Source organism: Microplitis mediator, chromosome 10, assembly GCF_029852145.1.
Source record: "Microplitis mediator isolate UGA2020A chromosome 10, iyMicMedi2.1, whole genome shotgun sequence".
Lineage (NCBI taxonomy): Eukaryota > Metazoa > Arthropoda > Insecta > Hymenoptera > Braconidae > Microplitis > Microplitis mediator.
The window spans coordinates 1,929,769-1,944,141 of NC_079978.1; the positions used below are offsets into that span (position 1 = coordinate 1,929,769).

At 37.1% G+C, this 14,373-nt stretch overlaps 1 protein-coding gene across 4 annotated transcripts in view; it reads left to right on the forward strand.

Annotated features, from left to right (window-relative positions):
- LOC130675366 (transcriptional activator cubitus interruptus-like) overlaps positions 1–14,373 on the forward strand; it is a 73,139-nt gene that overhangs the window by 52,563 nt on the left and 6,203 nt on the right. For 3 of the 4 annotated variants that reach the window (XM_057480987.1, XM_057480988.1, XM_057480990.1), the window contains 3 exons: positions 10,095–10,345; positions 10,632–10,733; positions 12,575–12,766. In XM_057480987.1, the coding sequence (XP_057336970.1) occupies positions 10,095–10,345; positions 10,632–10,733; positions 12,575–12,766 (545 nt within the window). The remainder of the gene's footprint in view (positions 1–10,094; positions 10,346–10,631; positions 10,734–12,574; positions 12,767–14,373) is intronic. The other variant, XM_057480989.1, reaches the window with a different exon arrangement.

The window sequence follows — 14,373 nt, forward strand, 5'->3', positions numbered from 1 at the left end:
TGTTTTCCCGCCGCAGTAACCAGACAATTTTATTTAAGCTATAGAGTAATCATCAGCATATATACCTATATACGTGAATTAAGTGCCTGTGCAGAACAGGAGGGAATGGAAAGTTTAAAATAAGAATAAGACTGAGGCCAAGACCGAGAACAAGACGAAGAAGAAGCACAACCGCGGTAGAATAAAGAAACGCGCTACGTAATTAGTGGCACTAACGAGCGACGCACTTCTTCTTCTGTTGCGTGCGCATTACCAACTGTAAATATATGTGCAAATATATGTGCAAGTACTATCTGGAGTGCTAGTGCACGCGTCCACTGTGTACATACGGATAATCATTATGATAATAATGATAATCATGATGATTATGATAATGACGATATTAATGGCGGAACAAACTAGACGATAGAACATCGCAATATATATCGCGGTTCGCGGTATCGGAGTATAAATAAGACGTTAAATAAGGGAGGAATTTAATCAACATGATAATTATTATATTCAGCGAATAGAAGTTCAATTTCAATTGAGCGACATTATTTTTTGCTCCAATCTGAGCCTTAAATTGTCTGCGCACATACACATGTCATTTATTTGTGTGTGTGCGCAAGAAGAAAGAGAAGGATTCTCGAGTTTGGAGACCGGTCTGGGTACATCGGTGAGTTTCTTTTCGAATGCAGCGGAGCATACGCGAGTGTAGAGAGAATGAGGAGCCGAAAAACACTACAGGCTCCATCCAGTACATCGAGGCCCGCGCCAGCAGAGTCCAGTTTCAGCAACCGAAGACAGAGACAGAGGGAATTATTTATGGTAGTTGATAGAGATGCGGCCGGATGGAAGGACCTGGTTGTCTAATATAAGAGGACTCGAGGAGAAACAAGAGAGAAAGATAAATACAAAGAGTGAGACAAGACCCACGCACAGGCATTCCGAATAATCTTTTGTTTTTATTTCTGCGTGAACCGTCCTCCGCTTTAGGCAATTTTAAAGCTTTTAAATTTCTTCGAAAAGCAAACTTTGGAGCTGGACCTAAAGAACTAAATCGACTGGAATTTTGTAAAAAATATAAGGGATTAAAGTAAAAGGTACAATTGAAAGTGTTAACAAAAAATAATAGCCGGTAGTCTTAATGGAATCGTTTCCGACTTTCCGGTCGGTCGGGCCGATTGAAATCAAGCTTAAGCTCAGCTCTCCTCAGTGCATCTTAGCAACTACACACGATACTTTTGCAAAACTATTCTATACACAGACGAGTACTTCACATACTCTTTACTCGGCCTTCCACGGGCACTCTACTCACCAGAGCGAAACAGCCAGAGTTTTTGTCGCCACTAATTGCCGAGACACCTTCTCCCCCGAGACTTACGGCCTTCATTTCCTCCACGTAGACTACAACTTTAATGACCGTCCGAATAATCACAGCAAAAATCAAACTACTCTCGGATTGCTTACATTCGCTCTTTAGTTTTATACTCAATATAAATAAACAAATAAACACAGAACACTTAACTTACCTTAGATGATATTATTTATTTCAGCTTTATACATTTATAAATTTATATATACATATATATAGACCGGATAGATCCCCGTCCCTGCTATGCGTTTTACTTAACGCTCGAGATGGTGTCTTACATGCCTCGTACATTTACCCTCGCCATCAACCAAGATTGCACGAGCACCTGCTCAATAAAATATCTCAACACATTTTTTACTGTCATTTATTATTCCTCTATACATGTACCGATTACATATATATATTTATTATTATTATTATTATTATTTTTCCATACATCAATAATTATTTCGTCAGTACATAATAAAAGTGCTATTTATCAAGTTGTCAATATGAAATGAAATATTAAATAAATGTTAATAACTTAATTATGTCCCGGAGTGGAGGTCGAGGTCGTGGGCCAGTGGCGATAAAAATAACAAAACACCCAGTGCAGAATAAAAGAGATAACGGAAGGACGACAGACTAATGCAAGGGATGCATATACACGAGCGTAGGCGTTTTTTTACTTTTTATTTTATTTTATTTTTTTTCACTCTTTCTCTTTCTCTCCCCAGCATCTTCTGCTCCTCTGGTTCTCGTGGAACCCCCCAGGGGGTTTTTTGCGGGGCGGGCCCCTAAGAGAGCCCAGTTCTCTTATTTATTACCCGGAATATTAAGTTACCCACGTTACCACGGGGCAGCAGCAGCGTTGACTATCGTCCCTCTCACAGAGCCAGCATCATCCGACTTGCATAAACTCTTTTCTTATATATATATATATGTATTTATATACCTGTGTTACCACATCTTTACTTATTGGTTCCTCTCCACGTCTTACCTGGCGTATTCTCGTATCCACACTAACCCAGACTGTATGCTGAGTATGAGAATAAGACGGTTCGTTCAGTGTATCGTAATCGTGCATACACATATAGCTACAGGGAAAAAGAGCGTATAGGGGTTTTGCGGGAGTTTTATGCCCATGGAAATAAGGAGAGAAGCCAAAGCGAGTGAGGCTATCGCCGGGACGGGATCTAAATTGATTTTAGATCTCGAAACTCGATTGCGCGATCGAGTAGCGCGCGTTAATTAAGAGATACACCGCCACTGACTCAATAAAGACCACTATCCAGCATCATCGAGCATACTCGCCGATTTATGAAATAATTATTATACCAACGGCAGCCCGATGTCCTTGTCGCTCGATCATCTTTAACATTCTTATCCAAACCGCCCGGTCTTTATTTATTCATATGCCATATATATAAAACCCGACTGGGCGCAGTAATTGAGTTTTAAGACCTGCCGATCTGACTTTTAGTTCAATCCTCAGCACGGTAACAGTTTACGGTAAAACAAGTAGCCGGAGACCGGAGACCTGAAAGTCAAACCCAAACCCAGAGCCTGGATTCGCAGTAACGATCATAAATCTGCTCTCACTCTTTTGTCTTTAGAGAGGTCTTTCACTTTCTTTTTTACATACTCCTTTTGCTTCTCTTTAGCTCTTCCTACTCTACCGTATGAACATATACATATACAAATACGCATATATGTATACCTCGTGTACAATATATCAGCGGGCAAGTTGGCTGCAGCATCCAGCCAACGCGCCTCTTAACGTTCTTATCCAATTTCTTACAACCCCGTCCTCTCTCAACAGCAAACCATTATGCATCCATTTATTTCGCAGGCCAATGTCCTGTCATTAACCCCCTTTCTGCCGAAAAATATTTTTTTCCCACAGGTTTATTTACTACCTTATATTTACCAACAAAAAAAAGTTATTAATTCGTTACATGCATACATTTTTAAATATTTCCTATTTACTTTACGCGGCCTTGCGTCGGTAATCACGAGGTCGCAGCAGACCGTCCCGATATAATTTAATATACATTATATACATATATATTTATATTTGTTTTTACAATACATTATGAGTTTATAGACTTGTTGATGTGTAGAGTACGCGTGTTTGTATGTCGAGCAAAAAAGTGGACTGCAGAGTTGTGTGTGCATATAAATAAATAGTCAGACGTGAATGTGCAGTGAGCACACAAGCTCATAGCCGATTTATATATATACAAATATATGTGCCGACGCCGTTGTTGGTCAAGTTCGCAACTCGATGCGCCGACCGGGTGGTAGTGGAGGTGTGTCGACAATCAAGATTACGTGGGCGGATACACGGGCAACCCAACGCCGCTGGCCTCCTCGCCCTCATCCGAGACCTAAAACCTCTTGCCATATACATACGTACATATATATTTTCTCCCCCTCAAATCATGCCCAGCAAAGTCTTTCTCCATCCTTTCTACACTACATCTCAACCCTCTGTTTATTTTTCCACATTGCAGACATGTTGCACTCATTCCTCAGCTAAAATAAAATACAGATGAATTTATAAAACTACTCATATATAAATTCACTACATTATTAAGTCATCCAGTTTTTAATATCTCGAAAATAAAAATATATTTATTTTAACCCATTGCCACATCCTTGAATAATTTTTGTTTAAATTTAAAAAAACGACTTGACTTGACGTTACTTAATTTATTTATTAATTAACAAAATTCATATAATATCAGCATATAAATAATTTATATACTTATGCAGCGACATTTAGTCCTTTTTTAAATTTATAAAGTTCATTAATTAATTACTTATAAACGATAATTAATTAATATATTCGCATAATTATTACCACCACAAATTTATACTCCAGACAGTTGTGTTGATTTCAACCAATGGATTTTTTTTCACCATTTAATTTGTATAAATGGCTGATACTCGAGTATAAAGAAATACTGAGGCGCTATAAAGCACGACAGATCGCGCGCCCACATCTCTTCTCTTTCTTAATTAATTAATTAACCCCGTTACATACATACATTTATATATATACTGTATATACATAAATTTATATACAAATTCCACACATGCATGTACACAAAATCCCCACACACGGGCTTGGATGCAACAGCAGCGAAGAATTCCTGGGCTCACGGCAAACTCGTTCGATACCTGCTCCGCGATTTAGTCACTTGGCTGATCCTCTTCCCTTGCACGCAGCGATAAAAAGAATAAAAGCAAGTTAAATATAAATAAAATAGGAATTCTCAGCGCCGCGGGAACAAAGATCCTCAGACTACGTAGACAGAGCAGCAGAAACTAAACTTTGGCTGCAGTGAGCTGCACAAAAGAGACAGAACCTGAAGATAAATTCATGAGCACGATTGCCGTACACACACAAGGGGGTGACTCTCGCGTGTCGAACGTGAATCCCAACACGTGAGTCCAAGTCCCGTCTCGCCCAATACAACCATAAGTATCTCGGGAAATAAGAAGAGACTTAACTTACATCGGCTTTTGCTTCTTTATACTAGTTCTCTTTATCACAACGACTTAGACTACGAGATCGCCGTGTCAATGAATTTAAACCAGACTCCGGCTTGGTCACCCAACAAATAAATGATATAAAGTTTCTCTGGATCGTGTGTACGCATTTTATTACCGACAGCAATGAACAAAAAAAAATTTATCGCCTCATACCTGAGAATATTTATTTTTAAAAAAATTGTTTACAATTCATTACACGACTAATGAATTAAATTTACCGTAAAAAAATTTATTTACTACTTTATAAATAATTGGCGCGGGTCGAAATGTCAAATGGCTGGTGTTGAAAACACGATTCTTATTTTAAGTCTCAATATAGCCATTTATAATGTATTTATATACATATGTATGTATAGAGCATACATGTATTGACGAGAGTGTGGTACCTCTCACTTTCCCCGTTGGGTTTCGCGCGAAAGATCGGATCATCTGGTTCCCGGGAACGGAAGCCATTCTGCGAACCTGAGTCGCTGTAAAACCAACTTTGAATCAAACTTTGTTCTTCTATTTAATCCTTTCTTCAGCTTCTATTTATAACATAAAATAAAATCCAATACAATACTCAAATATGTATATATAATAGTATTTATGGTATGTCTTTGTGATGATCGGTGGTCGGTCAATAGAGTCATTAGTCACGGGTCTCATTTCTCCACGATCTCTTCAATTTAAGTCAGCAAGCGCTTAGCGTTCGCTCATTACACACATACCTACCAGAGCTTTCAAAAGATTCCTTTTGCGATCGCGTGTGTCTTTAATCTCCACATGCTTCTTACACTCGACGTACACCGATCACTTATTGCGAGTATCGTTAATCGTTTATTAGCGGTACAGTCCCGGACACTGAATTCCCTCTTAATTGGTTAATTTTTTAAAATCCTCTTTACGAGCTTGATAAATAATTATCGATACTTTATATCCTCATTTTTTTTTTATTTTTTATACTAATTGCTTTATAACGATTTACATTTTTTTTAACGAAAGTTTGAAATCCTCTTAAAAAAAAATGAAAATTTAATAATGTGCTGCTGAGAATTACTGGTCTGAAATTCATAATAACACAATTCTGTAATAATTTCCATCTCTCTTGGACTTTCGCTGATGACTGTAGCCCAACTCAATGAATAATTCACGGAACAAGCGTGCACACATTTTTGCGCACGAATTACTTCATTAACGCGGCGTGGCATCCTCACACGCATATCGAATCCGTCGATCAAGAATCGTGTCTTGTTTTCCCACTAACTGCCGAGAGCATCCTCTGCCTCCTCCCTTTCCTCTGGTCGTTACCCACTATACAGCCTTAAGCCGCAACCACAGCTTACATAAATTAACTACTAAATAAATGTATATATATATATATATATACATATATAAGCAAATACTCCGTCTGCTTGTATTTATTTAAAATTTTTATCCGCAATTTGTACAAACATATTTTCCTCGATCTACGCGATTCATGTCTCCGTGCCCGATACCAAATAGATCTTAATCATTTTATGGAGAATTTAACGATCGTGTTGACCGATAAATTATCGAGGAAAGGAAATCATTATCATCAACTACATCATCTAAGACTTTTTCATTTTTTTTCTTCATCATCTCCGTAGCTCATTTTATCTTTTTCATTCTCTCCATAGGCATATAAATAAATATATGTATATACATATATATATATATATACTTAATAAAATGATTTTAAAGACCGACTATAACTACATACTGGTTGTCCTCTTATTCATAATTCGGCTATTCGTATTCCGGTCGATTTTTCGTCGCTTTATAATACATGTAATCCAGACAGAGCATGTTGGTAGCGATCGACCGACAACCAACTGAACGCCGATTCGATGAATAACCAAATAAATCGACATCAACGACGACGCACCTGCTTACTCGATTCGACGTATGATAATCATCTGGTGGCTTCGAAACGTTTTTAAATATTACCTGGTATTTAGTCATACACACATATTTATATCCACATATATGCATATATATATATATATAAAGTAAAATTTTTGGAGATGAATCTTTGGTGAATATATTTTGAATGCCGCCCACCGCGCAAAACCGCAGATTGAGACATTAAAATGGCGGAAGATTGCCCGTGAGATTGGTTGCTATGTTAAAGGGTGAGGTGAGGAGAGGAGGGGAGGGATGGGATGGGAGGTGGTGATGGAGGGACCGGGGGTGTCTGGCCCGTGACGCTATTTGGTCAGCCGGTGGTCCGACAAGTAACAAAAAGAGTTATTAAAGTTTTTTATTACTTGTATCCAAATGACTGTATCATTTCTCATTATCTTAGAATTCATAATAACTCAAAAATCCTCAAGATCCTCATCCATCCACTTATTTTTTAATCGCGTAAAAAAAATAATTTACCTGGTATTAAATAAAATATCACTGAATAATATAATAAAAAAGTAAATATGGTAATTTAATAGCGGCCTTGGTATCATAATTAGCTAGATTATATTAAGGATGTTACAGGTATAATAAATAACCCGGTTAAGTACCTTAATTAATGCAATCCGCGGTGGCTTGTTAAATCCACCCAGTAGTATATTATATAGCATAGACGAATCTAAATTACGAGGCGCGTGTTTTCGCCCTGGCATCCTTATAATTGTGCGTAAACATCATCAACAATAATAACAACCACAGAGATATTTTCCGTGCGAATAAACTACAAGTAATCTATACAAACAAGCTCACACTTTGTGGCTTTGGTCGTTTGTTAAATTAGTAGTTTGTGTAGTTGCCAGCGAGTAGTTTAGTGGAAGGATATTATAGACTTATAGGCTGGACATTTATTACTTTTTTCTACCTCTCTCTTAATTTTACTCAATTCCGTTGGTTAAACTCTTCTCTTGGCATTATTATTAAAAGATTGCCTACTGGCCTCGTCTACCTGCTCGTCGTATTCGGATTTGCTGTAAAGACTGATCGGGATTATAAATATCTTTATTAACAAGCTGGAAAGTTTCTCACTAATCAAGGCAACTTGTCGATTTATTATTTACGCCACTGCAATTAAACTGCACTAATTTATGTACCTGAAGATCCGAACGTTTTTCACACAACGAAAATGAAAATAATTCATGAAATTTGTGTCTAAAGGCGAATTTAGGAGTAGTTGGGGGTGGCCTGTCATTTTTGGGTGACGTACGAAACATTTCCGAAATCTCGATCTAGTAGATTTTTTACTTTTCATTTCTTTTTTCTTATTTTCCGCGAAAAACGTTCCGATCTTCAGGTACATACTAATTTAAATAAATAGACAAATTTTGATCGGAAACTACAAGAAATTTGTACTCTCTACAATTGTTAAGTAATTGAGATGAAAGAACGAGTACATGTGTAGAAAAATTCACAAACTCAAAATTAAGCGCCATGGTTACAGATAAAGATAGATGCCCGTAGTTTCCGGTGTGTCGAGTTAACGACTCAAGTTTTGTTTGTTGTAGTTTATTATTTTTGTTTGTTTTAATATTTTTTTTTTTCATTTCTTGGTCTTAACTTGTCGAGGCCTTAAGACAAGAAGACAGAGCACGGTACGCATTAACGAGGCGAGGGTGTGCATTGGTGTGCGTGTGTGTTAACTTTACAACTCCGAAAGATACCAAAGACGTATATCTGTATATATATGAGGAAAAGAGTGAGATGGTGTGTAAGAAAGAGAGTTGTGCACGAATCGAGTCATCTGGCACTCAGCAGGATTCGAAATAGAATCGGCTTGGTCTCTGTCTTAAAGTTCTCTCCGCTCTGCATACTCTTGCTGTCTGTTATACATATATATATGTATGGATGTTAAGCAAAATGAATTAACAAAAAAAAGGCGACGAAGTAAAACAAACAAGAGGAAAAGAAAAGTTAAGTCAAGCCAAGCTAAGTCAGTCAAGTAAAGTCTGTAGTCGGGAACCAAAACGACGACATCACATCCAGTAGGATGCTGGCGACTTTAGATGCTGCCGCACTATGTAATCATGCACCCGGTCATACTCGTCACCAATTATCGTATGACTTCTTATGTCAAATTATCATTTTTCTCCAACTTATCGCTTTATTTGGATTTTATCCAAAAATTTCTGATAATAATCCATCGTCATTATTAATTTTTAACGAGGCGGGTTATTAATTATTGTTGTTACTACAAATATAGTTAGTGGACTACGCGCTGTTTGCAGCTGATTAATGGTGTGAATAAAATTAAAAAAATGACGATAAAAAAAAAGAAAAGGAAGTTTTTTATATTTTTTTATTAGCACATCCGGTTATTGAGTTAAGACTTGTCGATTGTCGTGCGAACATTCATTGGTTTATTGACCAACCAGCTAACGCCGGGGGGTTCTTCCTTAGTGGGTAAAGTGGGTAATCGAGATTTGTAGACTCTGGGTAAACATCAAACACCATCCACTGATGAGATTTTTTTAAAAAATATCTTTACACAGCAAACTTTACAAGTAAATACAAATAAAATGTATGTAATATGTACATATACACTTGTAATTTATATATTTGCCTTTTAAAACTTGTGATTAAACAGTAGCAAGTAGTCAATAGTCTTAATACTTTTATTAAATTAAATTAAGAACTCGTCCTGACTTTGCATTTAAAACTTTTATTTTTAAACCTTTTTTTTTTATTATTATTTCCCAGCAATAATTTTTGACTCGAGACACAGAAGATTGAGTCGGTCGACGGTGCGTCGAAAGAGATGAGAAATCCCGAGAGTGGTTCGAGGTCTCGGGCGGATCTTTGAAGATTCACTTTAAGTAAGACACGCGCCATTTGCATGGATTTCGCGCGTGTCCAATCGTCATCTCTCAAATTACTCTCTTGCTCTTATTCATTTTATTCTTATACCCAGTACCTATATCTATATATGCTCAAACAATATATCAGACTTCCCGACACACAACAAAAAGTTTAACTTCCCTACAAACACAACTAAATATTTATGTTTTTTGTCTCAAACGTCACGCGTTGACGACATATTCCCTCAACATCACCAGAATTATTAAACAAGACACGCTCACCTTCACTCCTCTCATGACGTCTCTTTCCTTCCTTTCTACGAAGCCCCGACCAGAAGTTTTGATAATTAAATCTGATTCCAAATTTTTTAAATTTATTAAGAAAATGAATGAAAAATTTGAAATAATTATTTATTGAACCATTTAAATTGTTACAGATTAACTGGAGGATCTCCAGCAATCGGCAGTGCAGGCAGTCCAGGGTGTGGAGCCGCAAGTGGTAACGGAAGTGGTGACCCGGGGTCAGGAACACCCGGTGCAAACGGCACTGCGACCGGTGATTTCTTCCGTCGTAGTCATCCACTCTCGGACCATACGCCACTGCACCCAGCCTACCGTATTAACTACATGGACCACCTTTACCACCAGATACAGGCCTCTTCTCACAGTCCCAACGCCTCATTACACGGTAAGCTATTTCACTATCATCAATCTCTATACCGAAATATTATACATGACACGATAAAAAAATCTAGTGTAGTTCAATATCTTCGTGGCCACTCGACGACACTCGGATGTTCTCGAGTAGCTGATTGTAAACCCGCATATCCGCCGGAAGGCACGTGGATCATTTTATTCTTACACTTCCTCTTTCTTTTTTTAAATTTAAATTCAAAATCTAAAAAGTGCTTGAAGTTTAAAAAACAACAAAATCCTCCGTACTTATTTTTATTTATATTTTTTATATATTTCAGGGCTTGGTGGATTGGGGCCAGAGTATCTCATACACGCAGCAGGACCAGCAAGCACCTTAGCGTCATCCGAGTTTCCTTTTTCCATCGATGGTAAGAGTCCAGGTAGTTTATCAATGATTAAACTATACCTTGTACTTAAAGCTCAGTATTATTTATACGAAATGATAAAAAATAATCAGGAAAAATGTTGAATTCAGTGCTACAGTTTACTTTAGTGGTTTTATCAGATAGCGAATTGACTTAACTGACAAGACCTTTCACTGTAAAGCTCAAAATATATAGATCCGAGGTATCAGAGAGTCAGGAATGGGTGTAAATAAGAGGAAAGTACTAAAAGGGAGTGGAAGTTGAGAATTCCAGACGTGCAAAGTTGATAGATTTTGATCTTGAGTGAAACAGCGATATCGCAAGTAAGATAGGCTAATGTGTATGCTCATGGGAGCCAAAGATACCTGGGGAACAAGAGTCCAAGACACGACGCAGGTACAAGTTGCCAGAGTATGAGTTTGTTGCTGGTTTCTGATCCTCGTCTTACTTTACTTGACTACACTGCACTGTTAGTCCCGACTACTCGAGCTTATAGACCGAGTGCACGACCAGCAAAAGGGCAATCGAGAGAGAAAATGAAGAATAAAGAAGAAATGAGGCTCGTTAGTCGCCACCGTGCGCATAATTGAATCGACTCGAAGCGACACGACCTCATTAACACCTTACCTCGAGCAAGCTACAGGTTGTCTCACGTTTCCAATCCCTAGTTGTTGCTGCTGTTGTTCCACGATCCTGAGATCGTTCATCACTTTCTCGCTTTCAACTGTCCTTTCAACTAGCCCCTGCTCTAGGCTTCTCTACCCTAGACACACAGACACTCGCCTTTGTAGTCTGACACACGAATTAATGTGTCAGGCTAGATCAATTTACACTTACGTTGCTCAACGACCAATGAAACCACGGCCCGCAGAAAAAAAACTCAAATGGATTTTACTTTTTAATGAAATTTATAAGCCAGCGGATAGATGAGGACTAGAGTAGCGCAGACGGGCTCGGATGTGTGAAAAAAAGTATACTTTATATAAAAGTTCTTTGTATATAAATATATACGTAGCCTTGGTAGCATGTGGCGAAGTATCACGACCTCGCAGTGCCGATCGGATTGGCCGATTGCACCAATTTACATGTCTTAATCCCCCGTGTGCTGGCTCCAGACTCGCTGTTGCTCCTGCTCAGCTACTCTGGGCGTGTTTCATGAATATGCGAGAACGAGGACCAACTCTTTAGTCCTCAGCCAAACATGAACAAGTTTAAAGTTTTAAATAAAAATAAAAATAAAAATAAAAATAATAACAACAACCAATGAATATTTTTAATTGCAAAGGTCGAAGATCGAGGATTTATAATTTTAAAATGAGTTAATGTGGTGAGAAATATAATATACAGGAGGCTTACCACATCGGCAAACGGCCGGAAAGACGGCTATATCACGTTCCTGTAAACGTTTTCTCGGACCACCAGAGTGTGTCTTTTCTTCATAACTAAACCACATCGAGAATAAGTCATCCACTAAAATTCAAACTTTTTACATCTTTTTAGCATCGTTTTTTTTTAGCTGATTTACCTCCTCCTGATTCTCATTATTTCATAGGTGTTCTGTATCAACATTATTACGAAAAAGTGGTTTGCGCATTACGTTGTTGAGTCCGAGTCTGCGGTTTGCAAGCTAATGGATCTTAAAATCTCTGACCGCAGACCTGGGGTTCCCTCATACAATTTATAATTCACGATAATGTATCTCTTTACTAAAATATTAAGACATTGTTGGACTTAACCACTGGTTATTCATTTTTCCTGGTCATTTTTATTACTATTTATCTAATTACTTATATAAATTGCAAGTTCATTTGCATACTAATTGCCTGGCTTTCATATTAATTATTGTAAACTTTCAGCGTCTTCAAGACTGGGAAGTCCACGTGCCTCAGCAATAAGGGCGAGTCGCAAACGCGCATTGAGCAGCTCTCCGTACTCAGATCGGTTTGACATCGACAGCATGATCCGATTTAGCCCCAACAGCCTGGCATCGATCGTCAACGGATCGAGAAGTAGCAGCGCCAGCGGTAGTTACGGCCACCTTTCAGCCGGTAAGTCCATACTTATCTTGTTTATTTTATTTTTATTCTCTGGCTTGTAATGCCGGCTAATTATCTGCATCCTGCTGTTTTAATTTCCATTAAAAAAAATTTAATATTAATGATAAAAATAATAAATGCGGCTAAATTGAGTGATTATGATACATTTATATATATATTGAGTGTCTTGTTGAAGAGATTGATGCAATTATCGATACTTATTATTAATAAATATAAAAAAGATGAGATTGTATTTTTATTTTTGAAGTTCACTTCGCGATCTTCATCTTGGTCTTCATCTTTAACGAAACAGGCTCCGGTTAATGCTGCAGCTGGGGACGTAATAATATAACTGACAGGCTTTTGATGCAGACATCAGTAGTTATAACGAGTCTTGCGTCTCAGCTACCGTGACGAGTAGTCTAGCGAAGTGCAGATCCCTTGATCGTTAAATTAAAACCAGCCAATAATCGCTTTGCTACTTTTATTCTCCGCCTTGCCAACTTGACAATATTTTAGTTCATCAAAAATTAAACCCTCGTAATCTAAATTTACCGCTGGTTTTTCTTTCAATTTATGGCTCTATTTAGTAGAAATAAATGGAAAATATTAAACAGTTTGGCGACTGCCAGATCATCTTTACTGACTTCCTGTTTCCTAAAAATGCTATTAAACTCTTTGATCGTTATTCTTTGTCAGGTCATTTACCTCAAATTCTTTCTTTCTCTCTTGCAATTCCCCTTGTTGTTGATTTTAAAAATAAATCGCTACGAGTAATATTTAAATTGACGTTTTTTAAAATAGAACATTGTTCAATTTTTTTTGTCGTGTACTCGTGTACTGGCGTCACTCACTCACAATATCAATATTATTTAACATTTCAATTCATAAATTAATCACCCATTTATTTGACATCAAAAATTTCTCTCATTATTTTATTCAAATATTTTTCTACGCGGTGACATCAATTACACATTATCAAATATTTATTTAACGCGTTTCAGTTTGCAATTCTTTCTCAAAATAAAGAACAAGAATTACATTATCTTTATATTATGTATATATTAAATATCAAATAACACTTCTGAGTATTGATAATAAAACACATCAATATTTTATTTCATACGATAAAATAATTATCTACCTACACCAGACAGTCAAACTATTCATCTCAACTCAGCTCTGTTATATTTTAATAAATATTAAAAATATAAACATATTTTATTTTTACATAACATTATAACTAATAACCAATAAAATTAATCGTAAAGTCTCAGCTCTTGAGTCTCAAGTCGAGGACAAGAACAAGAGTTACTTAAATGTCTATTAAGATGCAGACTAGAACTGTGAACCGGAAGTGTGTGGCGATGCATCAGAATTAGTATCAATCGCCTGAAAAAAAATTTATTGTTAAACTGTTTAGTAATAAAATTACTAAATTAGTTAATTATTTTCAAAATAAATGATCATAATTATTAATTACACTGTAAAAAATCACCGGGGTAAGTCCAAACGGTGTAGGTGTTAAATTTACCCCCGAAAGCGGTGTGGAAATAACGCCGCCACCGGTGTAAATATTCTGTACCGGTGTTAAAATAACGCCGCTGCCGGTGTAAATA